The sequence below is a fragment of the Plodia interpunctella genome, chromosome 27 (assembly GCF_027563975.2).
Source record: "Plodia interpunctella isolate USDA-ARS_2022_Savannah chromosome 27, ilPloInte3.2, whole genome shotgun sequence".
NCBI classification, from domain to species: domain Eukaryota; kingdom Metazoa; phylum Arthropoda; class Insecta; order Lepidoptera; family Pyralidae; genus Plodia; species Plodia interpunctella.
The window spans coordinates 288,053-303,756 of record NC_071320.1 but is presented as its reverse complement, the minus strand read 5'-3'; the positions used below and the strand labels follow the sequence as shown (position 1 = coordinate 303,756).

Here is a 15,704-nt window from a genome sequence, read left to right as displayed (position 1 = left end):
TAGCGGCTGCTACCGATAATTTCACTTAAATGTAGTGTAGCGCGGTATACACAGTCGATTTGCAAACAAATTCAGCACAAAATACTTTACCAAAATCAGACATACATCTGTTAATAATTAACCAAAGACGTCTGTCTTTGGTGGATATATCATCATTAAATTGAATAAATAATTTTGAAATTTTAATTTGACTCCTCGAAAGGGCGGCGACGCTCCTGTGAGAAACGAAATTTTTGATTTTATCATAACTAATATTTTTACTTCGGTAGTATTAAATAGAATTTATGCATTAATTAAGCAACTATTAAGTGTACAGAATTAAAAATCAAAAACTCATAGTTACTCATTTATAGCTTAAAAAGTAATTTAATGAATCTGAATTTGTATAATAAAGTTATTTTATAGTCTGACAATTAGGGATGCTGACGACCGTGCGAAGTGGAAACGAAAAAATAGGGAAGCAGACTCTGGCTCCGACGCTTAACGGCTGAAGAAGGAGCCGGGACCGCGTTCAGATTAGAGTAAATAAATAAATATATTAGGACAAATCACACAGATTGAGCTTGCCCCAAAGTAAGTTCGAGATTTGTGTTATAGGATACTAACTCAACGATACTATATTTTATAACAAATACGTATATAGATAAACATCCAAGACCCGGGCCAATCAGAAAAAGATCATTTTCCATCATGACCCGACCGGGGATCGAACCCGGGACCTCTCGGTTCAGTGGCTAGAACCTTACCACTGCACCACCGAGGTCATCATAGAGAATTAGAGAGAGAGATAGAAAGTTACTTGTGTTAGCGTAACGTCTACCATGGGCTCCGACGATCTGCGGCTGAGAAAGAAACTAGGAAACCGCTCATAGGAGTGAGAGTTACTTGTGGTGTTTAGTTGAGAAAATAAATTATTTGAGTATTAAAATATCCAGATCTCTTACTTTACAATACACTGTACTCTGCCCTATAGCTTTTTAGCAAAGCTTTTACCTGATAAGCTATCAGTCACTGTCACTCATACCCTGATATCGATTGTTATTTATAGATGTAGCCATTAGCAGGGTAAGCAACTTTGATGGCGGACAGCGTGATGATGGGTGACCGCCGTAACAGGCAAATATCGTTGCGAACAAGTACATGATGTTGACGTGCGTTTTTCGTAAAAGGCGATGAAGGGAACAAATTGAATATGAATGCAAACGCTGGTCGTGGAATCTAAGCAAATAAGATTTTTTGGGTAATAAGGGCTAAAATTATCACATAATTTATTCAATTTCCTGATTTTAATTCAATTTAGTTTTAATTTTTAAATATAGTTTTTTTTTTATTGTTACAATTATTATTTCCTGAAATAATTTATTAAGTAAGTATTGATAAAATTAAACAAAAATTATATACTTACTAGCTGCGCCCCGGGGCTTCGCTCCCGTGGGAATTTCGGGATGAAATGTACCCTATGTGTACTCAACATCATGTTTCTACCCGTGCACCAAATTTCATAACAATCCGTCCAGTAGGCCGGAGGCATCTTGAAACAAAATATCACACAAACATCTTGAAACAAGATAAATCAATCACTAACTTAACTAATAATAACCATGGAATTAGGCACGTTGTACGGAGTACCTACTAATTCAAATAACATTTACCAAATCGTACATAGTTAAGTAATGTTAGACTTAGAAAACTGTAGACATAATTAATATCTTTAATTTCGCTCACACAAGAAACACGTGTATCATAATTTTCCCTCATGTGTGCTAGGTTTTACAAAACCAATCTTTTCGCTTTGTGTGAAAATCAGGAACTTGTATGAAATTGGACGTTGGTAGGATTCTTCACTCAGTACACAATTAAGTAAATTTTTCTACTCATAATATTCAATTCATTCATAATCTGGGTATATATGTGTTTTTGTTTGCTTGTCCCAGCAAACAAACACACCCGGATTTTTAATTCCTCGAAATGTTGACAAGTGTTATTTTAGGGAGTTAGGTGACCTTTTTTTTTTTTTTTTGTTTACCCAGGGGAATGCTTGTTACGCACTGAGTGTGGGACTCCTGGGCCGCTAGTCGGCCCAGCCTACCCACTAAACCCCTGGGGCGTTTTCACGCTGCCGTTATGGGGGACGTCACGGGGTCGCTAGGCATTCGACCGCGACGCCCCCCCGGCCGGCCTTTCGGCCCCGACCTGGGCGGGCAGCAAGCACAAGTGCTAACCACCCGCCCCTTACGCCACGCGAGCGTGGCGCGGACCATCAAGCCCACTCCGCACACCAGTCAGAAAGCTGACGGGGGGAGCGGGCATCACCGACCGCTGGTCCGGAAGGGACCAGCGATCACAACACACACACAAAATCTTGGGTGCCACAGGGCACCCAAGTCTGCCTCTGTACGGGCGCAAGAGGTGATAGGCAGGTGACACCCACACATTGCACCCGATACAGAGGCAGCCACCCTTCGGCCGCAGAGGACAGGGGGATCGTCGAGAGACATACCGACTCTCCTCTTCCCCTGCGGCCCCACCGCACCGTGTTTAGCGCCACGGCCGCGCTGTGGTCGCGGAGGACAAACCCCCGCGACCCCACCTCTGGTCCCCTCTAGTTTCCACATCCAAAGGCTGGTGGCGGGTCACCAGCCAATGGCAGTACTACTGAGGGGACCGTCCACCAGGCCCAGAGCACCCACCAAAGTCTCTGGGCCTTGGGTTCCTCTTGGTTCACCGGGGCGGCTGGTTGTGTCAGACCAGCCCCCCCGGTTACTAAGCCCCACCATCGCGACAAGATGGGAACCCGTCGGGGGGTGCAGGGAGTTAGGTGACCTAGTCTAACTTAACATTATTCTGCTTCCAGCACAACTTGCAACTTATATCTTAACTAGATGTTGCCCGGGGCTTCGCTCCCGTGGGAATTTTGAGATATAATATAGCCTGTAGCAATCTTGTATAATGTACCATTCTAATGATGAAAGAATTTTTGAAATCGGTTCGGTAGTTTCGGAGATTACCCGCCTCATCCATACAAACTCACAAACGCTTACCCCTTTATATAATAATAATCGTATAGATTTTACAGGACATTCTAAATCAAAATCAAATTCAGAAATTAGACCTTCACAGGCATTTTTTGACATCATATTCTAAATTAAATGATACTTACCAAAGCTACAAACTATTGGCATTTCGGAACGACCACTGCTGAGAAGAAATGACGAATGAAACTCATTCAAATAGTGTTGTCCCTATCATGCCAGAAGAACTTACCATTTTTTAAATATAAATTTACCTTTTTAACTATACCTTTAGGTTTTATTACATACAAACCCATTTGGTTACGCTCATACGTTGTCTTTAGTTTTCTTGTCTATGTTACAAGTACCAACTTAGCAAAATGGCGGTGGCAAAGGGCGTGTCCACGTCACGCCCCGTAGGGGGTGATCACCCTGCTGGGGGTGAAACGTGTATTTGACGATGCGATAGCTTGCAGGTTTGCGCAGATTGTAAGTACAGTCGTGGCGCAATCAAAGTTTATCTGCGTGATGTATTCATGTAGAATCTGAAGGGCTTTGAGAACTGAAATAAAACGACCGACAACGATTAATCCTACTGATATTATAAATGCGAAAGTTTTTGAGGATGTGGTGTGTGTGTGTGTGTATGTATGTTAATCTTTCACGCAAAATCTACCGGATAGATTATTATGAAATTTGAAAAAACACACTTAGTGTACTTTTCCCACGGGAACAAAGCCCCAAGACGCAATTAAAATTTCATAAAGTCGTCACGTTGCAGTCAAAAATCTGTTATCTTCTTGTCTCTATAGCTTTGAGTTCTATTCTCATTAACCATCTGAATAATAGATTTTAAATTCTTATACCAAAAATATCTCGAAGAGCAGTAGATTTTAATTTCGTCTCTGCCTTTTTAACTTATCTATCGATACTATATTATTATAAAGAGGTAAGCGTTTGTGAGTTTGTATATTTGAGGCGGGTAATCTCCGTAACTACCGAACCGATTTCAAAAATTCTTTCACCATTAGAAAGTTACATTATCCAAGATTAATATAGGCTATATTTTATCTCAATTTCCACGGGGTCGAAGGAATCTAGTGCTAAACTTTCGCTCAATATTTGTCGACGTTATGCAACGCCGAGTCACTAGACACGAGTGGGATTCGGCGTGAATTCGTCTCCATTTGACCTTTAAGCAAAAAGTTAAAGTTATATTAATAATATGCATTTTTTTTTATCCTACAACTTTTATTCACAAAAACGCAGGTCAGTGTTTAGTGTACTGTACTGACTGACTAAATCCTATTAATATCATAAATGCGCAAGTTTGTGAGGATGTATGTTCACTCTTTCAGCAAAATCTACCGGACGGATTGTTGTGAAATTTAGTACACGGGTAGAATATAACCTGGAATAACACATAGGGTACTTTTTATACCGAAATTCGTACGGGAGCTAGTATTTGATAAAACAAACTACTATTTTTACTTTGAAATGAAAATACAGTATTTGACACGAATGAAAATTAGGCATATCTTGCATAAATAAAAATTTGGTATTTAATATTGATTGGTATTGATTTACGACTTCTACAACTATTTCTACAGGCTCTTAGCCTAATTTACAATTGTGTAACAGACATTTAAAATCATATTTTACTTATAACTAATTAGGAAAAGTGCTACATTTGTGAATAGTAACATGATTATAATGTGGTGTTATAATTACAATGTGGTGTTAAAAGAAAACTTAATCCATTACATTAATTAATATTATATAATATGGCGACCCATCTCTGCTACGAAACATTGGATATTATTTATAAAGATAAAATAGAATTAATTTGAAATCCCGTTAATTATTTCAAAATCAGATAAAATGTACATAACCTCCGGCTGAGACATTTAAATTGCAAAAAGGTCAAACCCCAATTGTATCATTTAATGGACAATTTAATTCCCCAAATGATCATATTATTACCAATATGGGAGAATATGAGTTTTGGCCGTAATCTCTTAGCGCAATTAAATATAGGTATATGAGTTATACCAAAACTGTGATTCCTTTCGTGCCCTCAGAAATGTTCAGGGAAAACGATAAGCCTGGAGCTGGCGACCCTAAATATAAATTTAATGCTAATATTTCCATTCTATTGAACCGATCCTGGTCATCACGTGGGCGGTGGGAGCAAGACACCCACACGGTTCCACCTCTGACCTTTCAGTTAATGGCATTATTAGCTGCTGCATGTGGCTTTACGCGCGGCAAAAAGTAGTATGGCTCATTTTCCAGCTCTACAATTGGAATCGCTCTCAAAATTCTTTTTAGATTTATACATTTATAATTGTGCTATATTTATGTATTTCAGTAAATACTTATAAAATGATTAATAGTAAAACGACAAGAACAATACAACCAACATATATAACAACAAATATAAATACCTTAGAGACAGAGAGATCTCTTGGAGGCAGCCTGGGGACTTATAGAGGTCGTAAAACATTGATTGAACGCATTTTCTGTTCAGTAATACCTTTATTATCTACTAGTTTGAGACTGCTGCTCTGCCTTCTTGAAATTTCCACGAAACACTTATTTTTTCTGAATGAAAGATTCACTATGTCCCTTTCCGTACTTCTAATTATTTGTATGCGAAATTACAAAAAGATTGGTTGAGTCCACAGATACACAGATTAGAACATGGTTGAGTCGATAAGTCGTGATGAGGTTACACACAAACTTACTTTTGCATTATCAAAATCAACATTACATAATGGGGTAGTTGCCAATTGTAAAAAATATGTATAATCTAGATAATATATATATATAGAGGATCATTATGATAATTCATAGACTGTAACAATGCAGCTGGATCAAAATACGAAGATTTAAAGTTGGTTGGAAATTCCCATTTTCAAAAAGTACGAAATTATAAAAATAAATTTAACCATCATAAAATAGCATAGCAAAAAACGTAATATCTAATGTAACTGTCGAACAAACATATCTTTCTTCGCGGATATTTTCGCACGTTGTGACGTCACTTGTTCGTGTCATTCAGTACGGAGCGTTTGGACGAGTCCAAAAATGTGTGATTGTATTTTTGTCATATCTTTGAAAGCATTGTCATTATCGCAGTATTGTTTTCACTGTGAATAGTCAATCAAAACAAAAAAATGGCAACTAGCCTATTCTATCCCTATTATTCATAAAAAAGTTACAGCATACTTTAATCAAAATTATCTTTTGTCTCATTCTATCAATATCAAATACTGTTAGGTGCGACAGTAAAAAACATATTTTTGCGTATGACAAAAATATTATATAGTATGATATATTTGCATTGACATACTTTACATATCCAGACGACCCCATTACGGTTGCTAATCCCCCTTCCGAAAACTCACGAGGTAATCGCAGGGCCCAGGGTATTTCGAATAGCAGAAACCGCACTCGCCGGAATCGAGTGCGAGGTAACAGGACATCTTCAGCGTTCACTCGGCACCGCCCGGCGGCACCAGGACGCTTCTCTCAATAGGCCCTCCAGGCACCTTGAGCAATATACCGCTCTGGCCATTTTTCGAGTAACGCCCAAAGTGGTTCGTTCCCACCTGGGAGCCCTTTGAGCTGTTACTGTTTCGGCTGTACGGTCCTTGCGACTGTCGCCATATTTCCCTCCGGTTAAGCAGTAAAGGTCGACGTGGCGACCAACTGCAAGTAGGCTTCGAAAAATTGACATACATACATACATACATCATAGACATTATGTCTATGAAAATCGATTTTCAGACAACACTGCGCGGCGTTTCAAATCAAACAATAGAACACACAAACAGAATTTTGGCTTTGTTATTACATTAACATCTTTTGTTATACTTCGATCCTAATTGCTTCCAACACCCACAAATCATTCCCAGAATCTAAAACCTCTTTCTCCCTGCCAAATAGGGTTGACCTGTTTCCATGTATTGACCACCCCCACCCCCACGGCCTATATTCCATCCCCCATCGACCTTTACACCGCGCATGCTCATTTCAACCTCCTGAAACCCTCCACCCGAAATTCAGTCTGCAACCAACAGTGTTGGCGCAAGGCCAGCTTCGACAGCTAAAATTATTTTAATCATTACATAATATATTTCACTTCATATATGAAAAACATATATAAAAAGTCTGAATATAAATATCATAGTCTCAAAATATATAAGTTTATCAACGACCCCCTACGCCACATATTAATTTGTTTCTCAACCAAAAATATTTCATATAAGTAGTGTTAAATCTTCGTTAGTCTATCAAATTAATAATATAATTAACCAAGTGATTTAAATAAGGTCAGTATTTAATGAACTACTTAATTCATTAGCATTAGATTTAGTTTTGTATGGTTCTTTTCTGTCATACATATTTCACTATACCATCCATATATCTTGCGCTTTTATATTCAATTTTAAGCACTTTTTTCCCTAACAATATTTCTAAAAGATTTTAGTAAGTTATAAACAAATTACTTCCCTTTTAAAGTCTTATTCAGACATAAATCTATATATTTTAATGACATATAATATTATCTTAACAGACTTTTGTCGAAAACAAACATTTCACAAAAGTATAATAAACACTTGAATGACGTCCATTTTCTTTTTATAACCTCAAAACCTTATGAATCATAAAAATTAACACATATTTTTCTTTTTACAGAATAGAATAGAAGTTAGAAATGTCCAAATTGAATTTGGATGGATTCTTTTCTTACTGCAAGCAAATTGCTGGCCAGATCCAGTTGGTTCGTTTCCATTTTTAGCCGCCATATTGTGCCGCCATCTTGTTTCACATAGCAGCCATCTTGTCCTCACCTCACCTCTGCTGTGCATGATTTATTATTGTAAATGTATTATTTCTCATTTTAATCATCATTTAGATAGTTTGAACGAATGTACTTAGGTATAATGTTCATATGCAAGATCATTTTAAATACAGACTAAGAAAAGTCGTTCTGTCATTGTCATGCGAGATATATTTAGACAAAGACAGCACTTAATCATTATTATTTATATTATCTATGGCTTTATGTTCTCGTATACGTACCTATTATATTATTATTTGTATCGCTGTACGCTGTTAGCATTCATGCTATATTTGATAATAAATCATTATAGTCATGTTTTCATTAATTTTAAATTCTTTTATGTATAATCTAGCTTATAAGCGTGTATAAATCCCAATAAACATTGAGCACTAGAACCTGACTAACCCCACATAAACTGCCTACGTATGTACAAAATTCCATTGTCAGGGTTCACCTGCCAAAGAAAAACGGAGCCCTTCTAGGTTCATTTCATTGTCAAGACCTTTAACAACCTGAATGTAAAAAAATCCTCTAATCTACATGTCAATTATTGCGGGTTCAATTCCCACTCGATTCCAAATTTTTCATCTCATTATTATTATCAAATGTGTCACTTCGTGCAAATTCAAAAAGTTCCTTGAGTGAGTTGCACCAGTCAAATTTGATATGCGCGCTGCAGTCGTCTAGATAAAAAGGCGACTGCGTTTTTCTGCGCAGGTTAAACTTAAAGTCAAAGTTGACTACTGCAACTGATGAATAGTTAGTGTGTGTGTGTGTGTGTGTGTGTGTGTGTGTGTGTGTAACCTATATTAATTCTAGATGACCTATGCTTTACCCTCGGAGTCAGCGTTAACCTTAAAATTTTGAACATTCGGCTGTAATTTTTCAGCCGCTTGTCCGGCACACGTCATCCCTCCTTGAGAATGCTATTCACTAGCCATCTCGTACGACTATAACGGGAGGATATGGAATTGTCCTAAATATAACAAATATATTCGAGTTACAGATGCTAACATTAATGTCAGTTTTTACTCAAGTCGCTTAAAGACATCTGACAGTTGACCGCGAATTAGCCAGATTAATTAACCATTAAGTAACCAGTGTGTGCAGATTTCACCTAAATCGAATAGTTTTGGTACACAAACTCATGTGGCACGAGCAGGATTCGAACCTGGGACCGGCCCTGGCAGAAGGGGCAAACATAAGAAGTGTTGGCTTGATATCGTCAAGGATGATATGCGTGACAATGGTCTGACAACTAGGGAAGCCGACGACCGTGCAAAGTGGAGACGAAAAAGTACAAAAGCGGACCCAGGGCTCCGACGCTCAACGGCTGGTAAGGAACCGGGAAAACGCTCAGATGAGTGAGATCACACAAGTAGTGTCTATCCACTAAACCACCACCTCGTCTGTCAGTAGTTTAAACGATAAGATATATAAATGCCTGTCTGTCTGTCTGTCCCCAGGGCGAAAGAATGGCAGCTCTGTCGGGTCAAGGCACTCCGAAATTAACCTCAGCTGTGGGCAACTTGTATTATGATTGTAAGTATATAACCATATATTTTACTGTTATTGTTTATTTACAAGCGAAAACTTGTCAATATTATAATGCAATTTTGAAGCAGATATCTTCAACCGATTGTGCTGAAATTTTGTACACACGTTTGGTTTGGATGATAATGTCTTATTATGATAAGCATGACCTGTCATGGTGTACCCAGGAACGGGTCCCGACAAGGAAAGTCCTCAACTGTCAACGGACATGATTGCAATAACATCTCTATGGCGACAATAAAACTTGTCGCAAAAATGATTTTTTTGTAAAATCTTACAGTTAAGTAATTAACTGTAAGTCTTTAACTTTCGCAAATTTCGATTATTTTGCGATTGGTTTAACTAAACTTGGCTTTCGAGTTTCGCGAGTCTTGGCTCTGTCTACCCCGTAAACAATAAAGACGTATCAGTGTGTGTTGAAAGAAGAAAATGTGACGACGCAAACGCATCAGCCAGTGCCATAAACCAAGCCACTGTTATTATGAGAGCGGCTATAGGCTACGCCGTCGTCGTAGAGGGCCTACGGCGTAGCGTCCTACGGGCTACGACGTAGAACATCTACGAGAAATTTTAAACATAACTAATATTATAATGTAAAAGTTTATTTTTTATATATTTTTTATAATGTATAAGTATGGCTGTTGGTCTTCCGTATCCTACATAATATTATAAATGTGAAAGTATGTTTGTTTGTTACCGCTTCACGCTCTGTATACTCAATCAATCGTCTTGAAATTTTGCATACATGTAGTTTGAAGTACGGACAAGGAAACAGGGAATGTAACTGTTCCCGTGGGAATTACTACGAATTACGCGGGCGATGTCGCGGTACCCTATGTCCTTCTCCGTACTTCAAACTATATGTATGCAAAATTTCAAGAAGATTGGTTGAGCAGAGCGTAAAGAGGTAAAAAACGTATAACGTTATAAAAAATATAATAATTAAATTTTATAAAGTAAATATTCGTAGTTATTGTCACATTTGTGATATAAATAACATCACAAGTTGTTATCTCCCCCTCTCGTAACTTGATACTCGTAATATCCCGCGGAAGTGAATGCCGGAACTTAGTTATCCCTTGATAACTAGGTCGTTTGGGTTTGACGCAATCTTGTATCTCTCTCTCTCATCTGGCGCGTTCCTAGTTTCATTCTCGGATGTGTCGTCCTGAGGCACAGGGCTCACACAGTAAAATAATGTTTAAATTTTGAAGTTTGTCTCGTTGTACGACTGGTCTGACGTCAAACCCTTTCGGAAAGGAGAATTTTACGTTTTACCTCTTGTGGAAATTTTACGACCGGCCGCTTGCTGTATAATACACAAACACAACACCCCTTCACAAGCTAAACTTCACGCGTCTGACTTGCCACTTCTCGATCAATTAATCTGGTGACTTTAAACAGAAATGTCATTCGGGCCCGAACACATGAAATTAGTAGGTACTCCATTGTACGAAGTATTTACTAAATCCGTGCTCGAACAATACCGACTGTAATTAATGACAACCACACAGCTAAAGTGCTAGGCTTAATGGAAATATCTGATATGGGTTTTTTAAAAAAGTTAATGGCGTTTTTTGTTTGCCGCCCTAAAGTCAAAAACGAATCATTTATTCAGAAATTAGACTTTCACAGGCGGTTTTTCACGTCAAATTTAATAAATATTTAGTACTAGCGGCCCGTCCCGGCTTCGCTCGGGTAAAAATATTATAAATTATACCCCTAAACCTTCCTCGGGAATCGCACTATCTATTGGTGAAAACCCGCATGAAAATTCGTGCCATAGTATTTAAGTTTATCGCGAACAGACAGACAGACGCGGTAGAGGATTTTGTTTTATAACATGTAAGGATATTTTCAAAATGTTGACAATATGCTACTGGCCTTTGGGTGAATTTCACGAGCGTTTAAAACTCCGCCGCAAGCTGTCATTAGTGTTTATTAAATTGTACCATACACAGTGATCAATTTAATTATCCTATTTTATAAATAAGTAAAATACTGGCACAATGTTAATTTTATAAATGTTTAATTTAAAAAAATATATTCTTTGTTTAAAAAAAATGGAAACGCTACACGCCACGGTCTAACACCAATTTCGGGTCGACCGCTGCTGATGAGAGAATGAAAGCCTATCACTTTTGATTGACAACCAAATGTTCAACTATGCATCCACCCCACAAACTCTACGAAACTCTTGTCCAAGCAATCTGATAGTACTCTTAAGATAAGCCTTGCTGGAGTAATGTTCAGCTTACTGACTGAACCCAGCAAATCATTGTGGGGTTGGCTATGCAAAGAATATAGCAGCCGTTTTTGCAGAAGGCTGACCACGGCCTGACCTATAAATAAAAGAAATTTTGTCTATGGCCTGTCCTCATTGAGACAAAATGGTACGATTCATATTCTTTCAACATATCAGTCCTGCATATTAAGTCTACGCGACATATTTTTTTAGTAGCTTTTATTTTTAATTGTTACTTTTGCTATTAATAGAAATATACAACATTACATAATATATGTATATGCATATTATTTATTCATATGTACATGGGAACTATATATAACTGGCCATAGTTCTGTAAAAATATATAATTATATAACAACTAAATTAACCTGAAATTAAATCTAAATTATAATTATTAAATTAATTTAAATAAAAAAAAATCCTATTATTTTATATGTATAAATATGAATAATTTGTGGGAGACCATTGCCTAGAAGTGGAATATGTCATAAAAAGGATAAAAAACATTTTTATACATATAATGGTTCCGAATGAATTGGTGAAATTATGAATAAGCTTATCTTGGGCCGTAACTTTAATAAATATGAAACATATACATATATTTAAGTGCTGGCTTGATTCGGTCGGTCATAAATTTTATACCCAAACCTTCCTCAGGAATCACACTATCTATTGGTGAAAACCGTCCGGTAGTTTTTCAGTTTATCGCGTTCATACAGACAGACGGATAGGAAATACATACATAGAAATATTAATTAATTTGTTGGTTTGTTTGTTTATAAACTCTTTATAGTACGAAGAAAACACAAACAAAGAAAGAGACGCATACAAAAGCTATAAGGTATTATGAATTATTTTTATATTATTTATTTATTACAATTATCTCCTCTGTCAATTTTAAAACTAATCTTTGCCGCGTAATATATTCGAGGATTACGCGGCCATAGACACGGATTGTTTTCTTTTATTTACGACCATAGACTAGCTGTTTGTCTCTGGCATTAGGGGGATTTCGCTTGTTATGATTATTTATTTCGAATTGATGCATTCGGGAGTCAGTTGAATGGTTATTGGGATATTAAAGGTCGGTGCACACCTAATGCATATATAAATAAGGATTATATTATGGATTGTAACGCATACGTGCCACAATTACATGTAATAAACGCCGCTAATCTTGCACGAGTTGCATACGCATTACGTCGGTAAAGTTGACAATACACAAAGGTTATTTATAGATACAAATATAAAGAGTTCAAAATATTCTTTTTGCTAACGGATTTTCTACAATAAGGTATAAAAAAAACTCCACACGTAGAATTTTGGAATAATACTAGTATTAGTACAGATTTTAAACTTATTAACATCGCAAATGGTCCAGTAGTTTTTAACTATTTACCTAAAGTATTAAATATACATTGTAGAACACGTTTTAAATATACTTATTGTTACAGTTTTACATAAAGTGTTTCCTTAGTTTATAGGTAATTTATTTTCTTTGAATTAATTCAAATTCTTCAACAGAAAATATCCGTGCACTTTCAACCTTCAAGTTCAAAGTTTAAACCATTAACTACCCCTATAGAACTTATCAATTAGACGAACCGAGGGTCGCAGCCCCCGCGTTTCGTAATCCCGGGTTAAAACAGGCCTAATGAATCCCTAGTTTTGTGTTAAAAAATGTTTTTGGCGGGAATCTTTTTCTTATAGAACACTAACGGCCCGTCCCGGTTCAGCTCAGTTCTTATTTTACTCAAAGCCATCATCATATCGAGTGTGTTGTTGCTAACACTGGTGTCAGATTTTATTCACGTCGCCTAAAGGCATCTGACATGACTTTTACGACTACACACTAGGGAACTAAACTGTCAACCAGTGTGCAGGTTTCCTCACGATGTTTTCGTTCACCGGAAGCAAGTGAATTACTATTGTTAATTACTATTGTGAATTTACTCGAAGTGAATGAGCAAGCACTGATATTACACCACAACTAAAAGTCACAAGTACCTATACATCGTCATCAGCCTTCTTTCCCACTGCTGGACCTAGGTCTTTAGGCCTCCCAGCCTCTTAGCTCAGTTTTGACAAGTACATACATAAAATTAATTTCATATGGAAGTTAGAAATGAATAATTTCTCTACAAAAACACCATATATTAACCATTCAGTCTCCGCAGACCATAAACAGCGATTCCCGAGACAGGTTGATCCCGCGAATCCCGCGGATCCCCCGTAATGACTATCCAACTAAATCCCTCATTTGTGAAGATGGTTTGAGTGAAATTAGACGGTGAATTTATTGGTCATAAGAAAATAGGGAATATAAACATTTTGGTGTGTCCAAATTATTGTATTTTAGGAGTCTGATTGTTTCTAAGAGATCTAATATGAATTAGTCATTGGCATTTTAATAAATTAAAAGTATTGGTATAATCTACTTTACGGGATAATTAATTATAAGCTTAATGCATATAAATTTGATTTTTCTTGTATTCACGTAAAATACAACTAATATTTTACGCAGATTTTTCCATTAAATACAAACTTAGATATTATTTATTTTACAGATGAAGATAAATAAGAATTAAATTCAATTACATTAACAATTTATTTTACGTCGCTTCATTAAATGTACTTCATTACTAAGTAATTATACACTATTTAAAAATTCTTACTTTTAATACGGTATAAAACGGAACGTGTCAACCCTGCAGCGTCCATCGCTCTAGTCTATGCCATCGCAAGATAGATAAAAAAATCTATTTCCCGCCAAATCCCGTAAGCCGCACTCCATCAATTCGCGGGCTAAAAGCGGGGGGAGAGGTACAACAAATGGTCGGGCTTAGCGGTGTTGGAATGGAGATCGACGTATTTCATAGATTTATGATTTAGGTGATGAATCTTATATTCTTCTCAAATTCAAATCATTTATTCAGAAATTAGACCTTCACAGGCACTTTTTCACGTATTTTTTTATATTAAATAGTTATTTCTCACAAGCTACAAACTACTGGCATTTCTGAACGACCACTGCTGAGAAGAAATGTCGAAAGAAACTCATTTGAACAGCCATCCCGGTCCCAGGTCCCTATCAGGCCAGAAGGGCTTACCATTATTGTTTCTTACAATATTTTTTTTTCTAATAATATATAAAGGCACATAGTCAAAAAGTATATCAAAACAGGTGATCAATTGTGATCCGAGTGCTGATTAAATGTATATATATATTCTTCTTTAAATTTTGTAACATATCCATGTGTACCATAGATTTAGAAGGACCTCGCGAGCGGTGCTTAAACAGACTGGGAAAAAATTATATGTAAAAAAATTTTGTAAGCCCTTCTGGCACGATAGGACGGTGAGTTTTCGAGCATTTAGACCGCCGCCATTACCGTCCTTCAAAATAAAGAACTTTTCTAAAACCTTAACAAACAAATATTGATCAAATTTGACACTACATCCAACACAGATAAATATTAGCAGGGTTATTAGGGTAGCGAAAATATTATTGTCATTGTTGAAATTTGAATGAGAATAACGGTGAAATGCTCAGAAATTCACCCAGGAACCAACACTATTTAATGAGTTCCTTTTCTTCAGCAGTTGTCGTTTTATGTAGCTTAGATAAATATTATTTAATTTTGAATATCACGTGACAGATGCTTGTGAGGGTCTAAGTCCCGAATCTAAATGCTTTTTTACAATATAAGCAGTACATACATCGGAATACGGCAACTTGCTTTATCTTTTTAATAAGAGGGTTAGTTACTCACTAGCAGTTTATTTGAAATAATATACAATAATATAACAACTAAATTAAACGCAAATGAAAACTAAATTATATATATATATATATATATATATATATATATATATATATATATATATATATATATACTCGTAAGTATTTATAGTATTATTTATAGTATTACCAAAAGCAATTACAAAGTTACCACAAAAACATTTAAAGAATAAATTGAAAAAAAAAAAAAAGTTACTTGACCAATGTTACTATGACATGGAAGAATTTTGGGCCACG

The 15,704-nt window shown here is 36.5% G+C and overlaps 1 protein-coding gene across 2 annotated transcripts in view; it reads left to right on the top strand.

The window, feature by feature from the left end:
* The first annotated feature begins 7,073 nt into the window (after positions 1–7,073).
* The window catches only part of Gad1 (Glutamic acid decarboxylase 1), a 41,546-nt gene continuing 32,915 nt past the window's right edge, over positions 7,074–15,704 (top strand). The window contains exons 1-3 of one of the 2 annotated variants that reach the window (XM_053765750.2): positions 7,074–7,348; positions 7,716–7,800; positions 9,330–9,405. In XM_053765750.2, coding sequence (XP_053621725.1) covers positions 7,735–7,800; positions 9,330–9,405 — 142 coding nt within the window. In that variant the 5' untranslated portion in view covers positions 7,074–7,348; positions 7,716–7,734. The remainder of the gene's footprint in view (positions 7,349–7,715; positions 7,801–9,329; positions 9,406–15,704) is intronic. The other variant, XM_053765751.2, reaches the window with a different exon arrangement.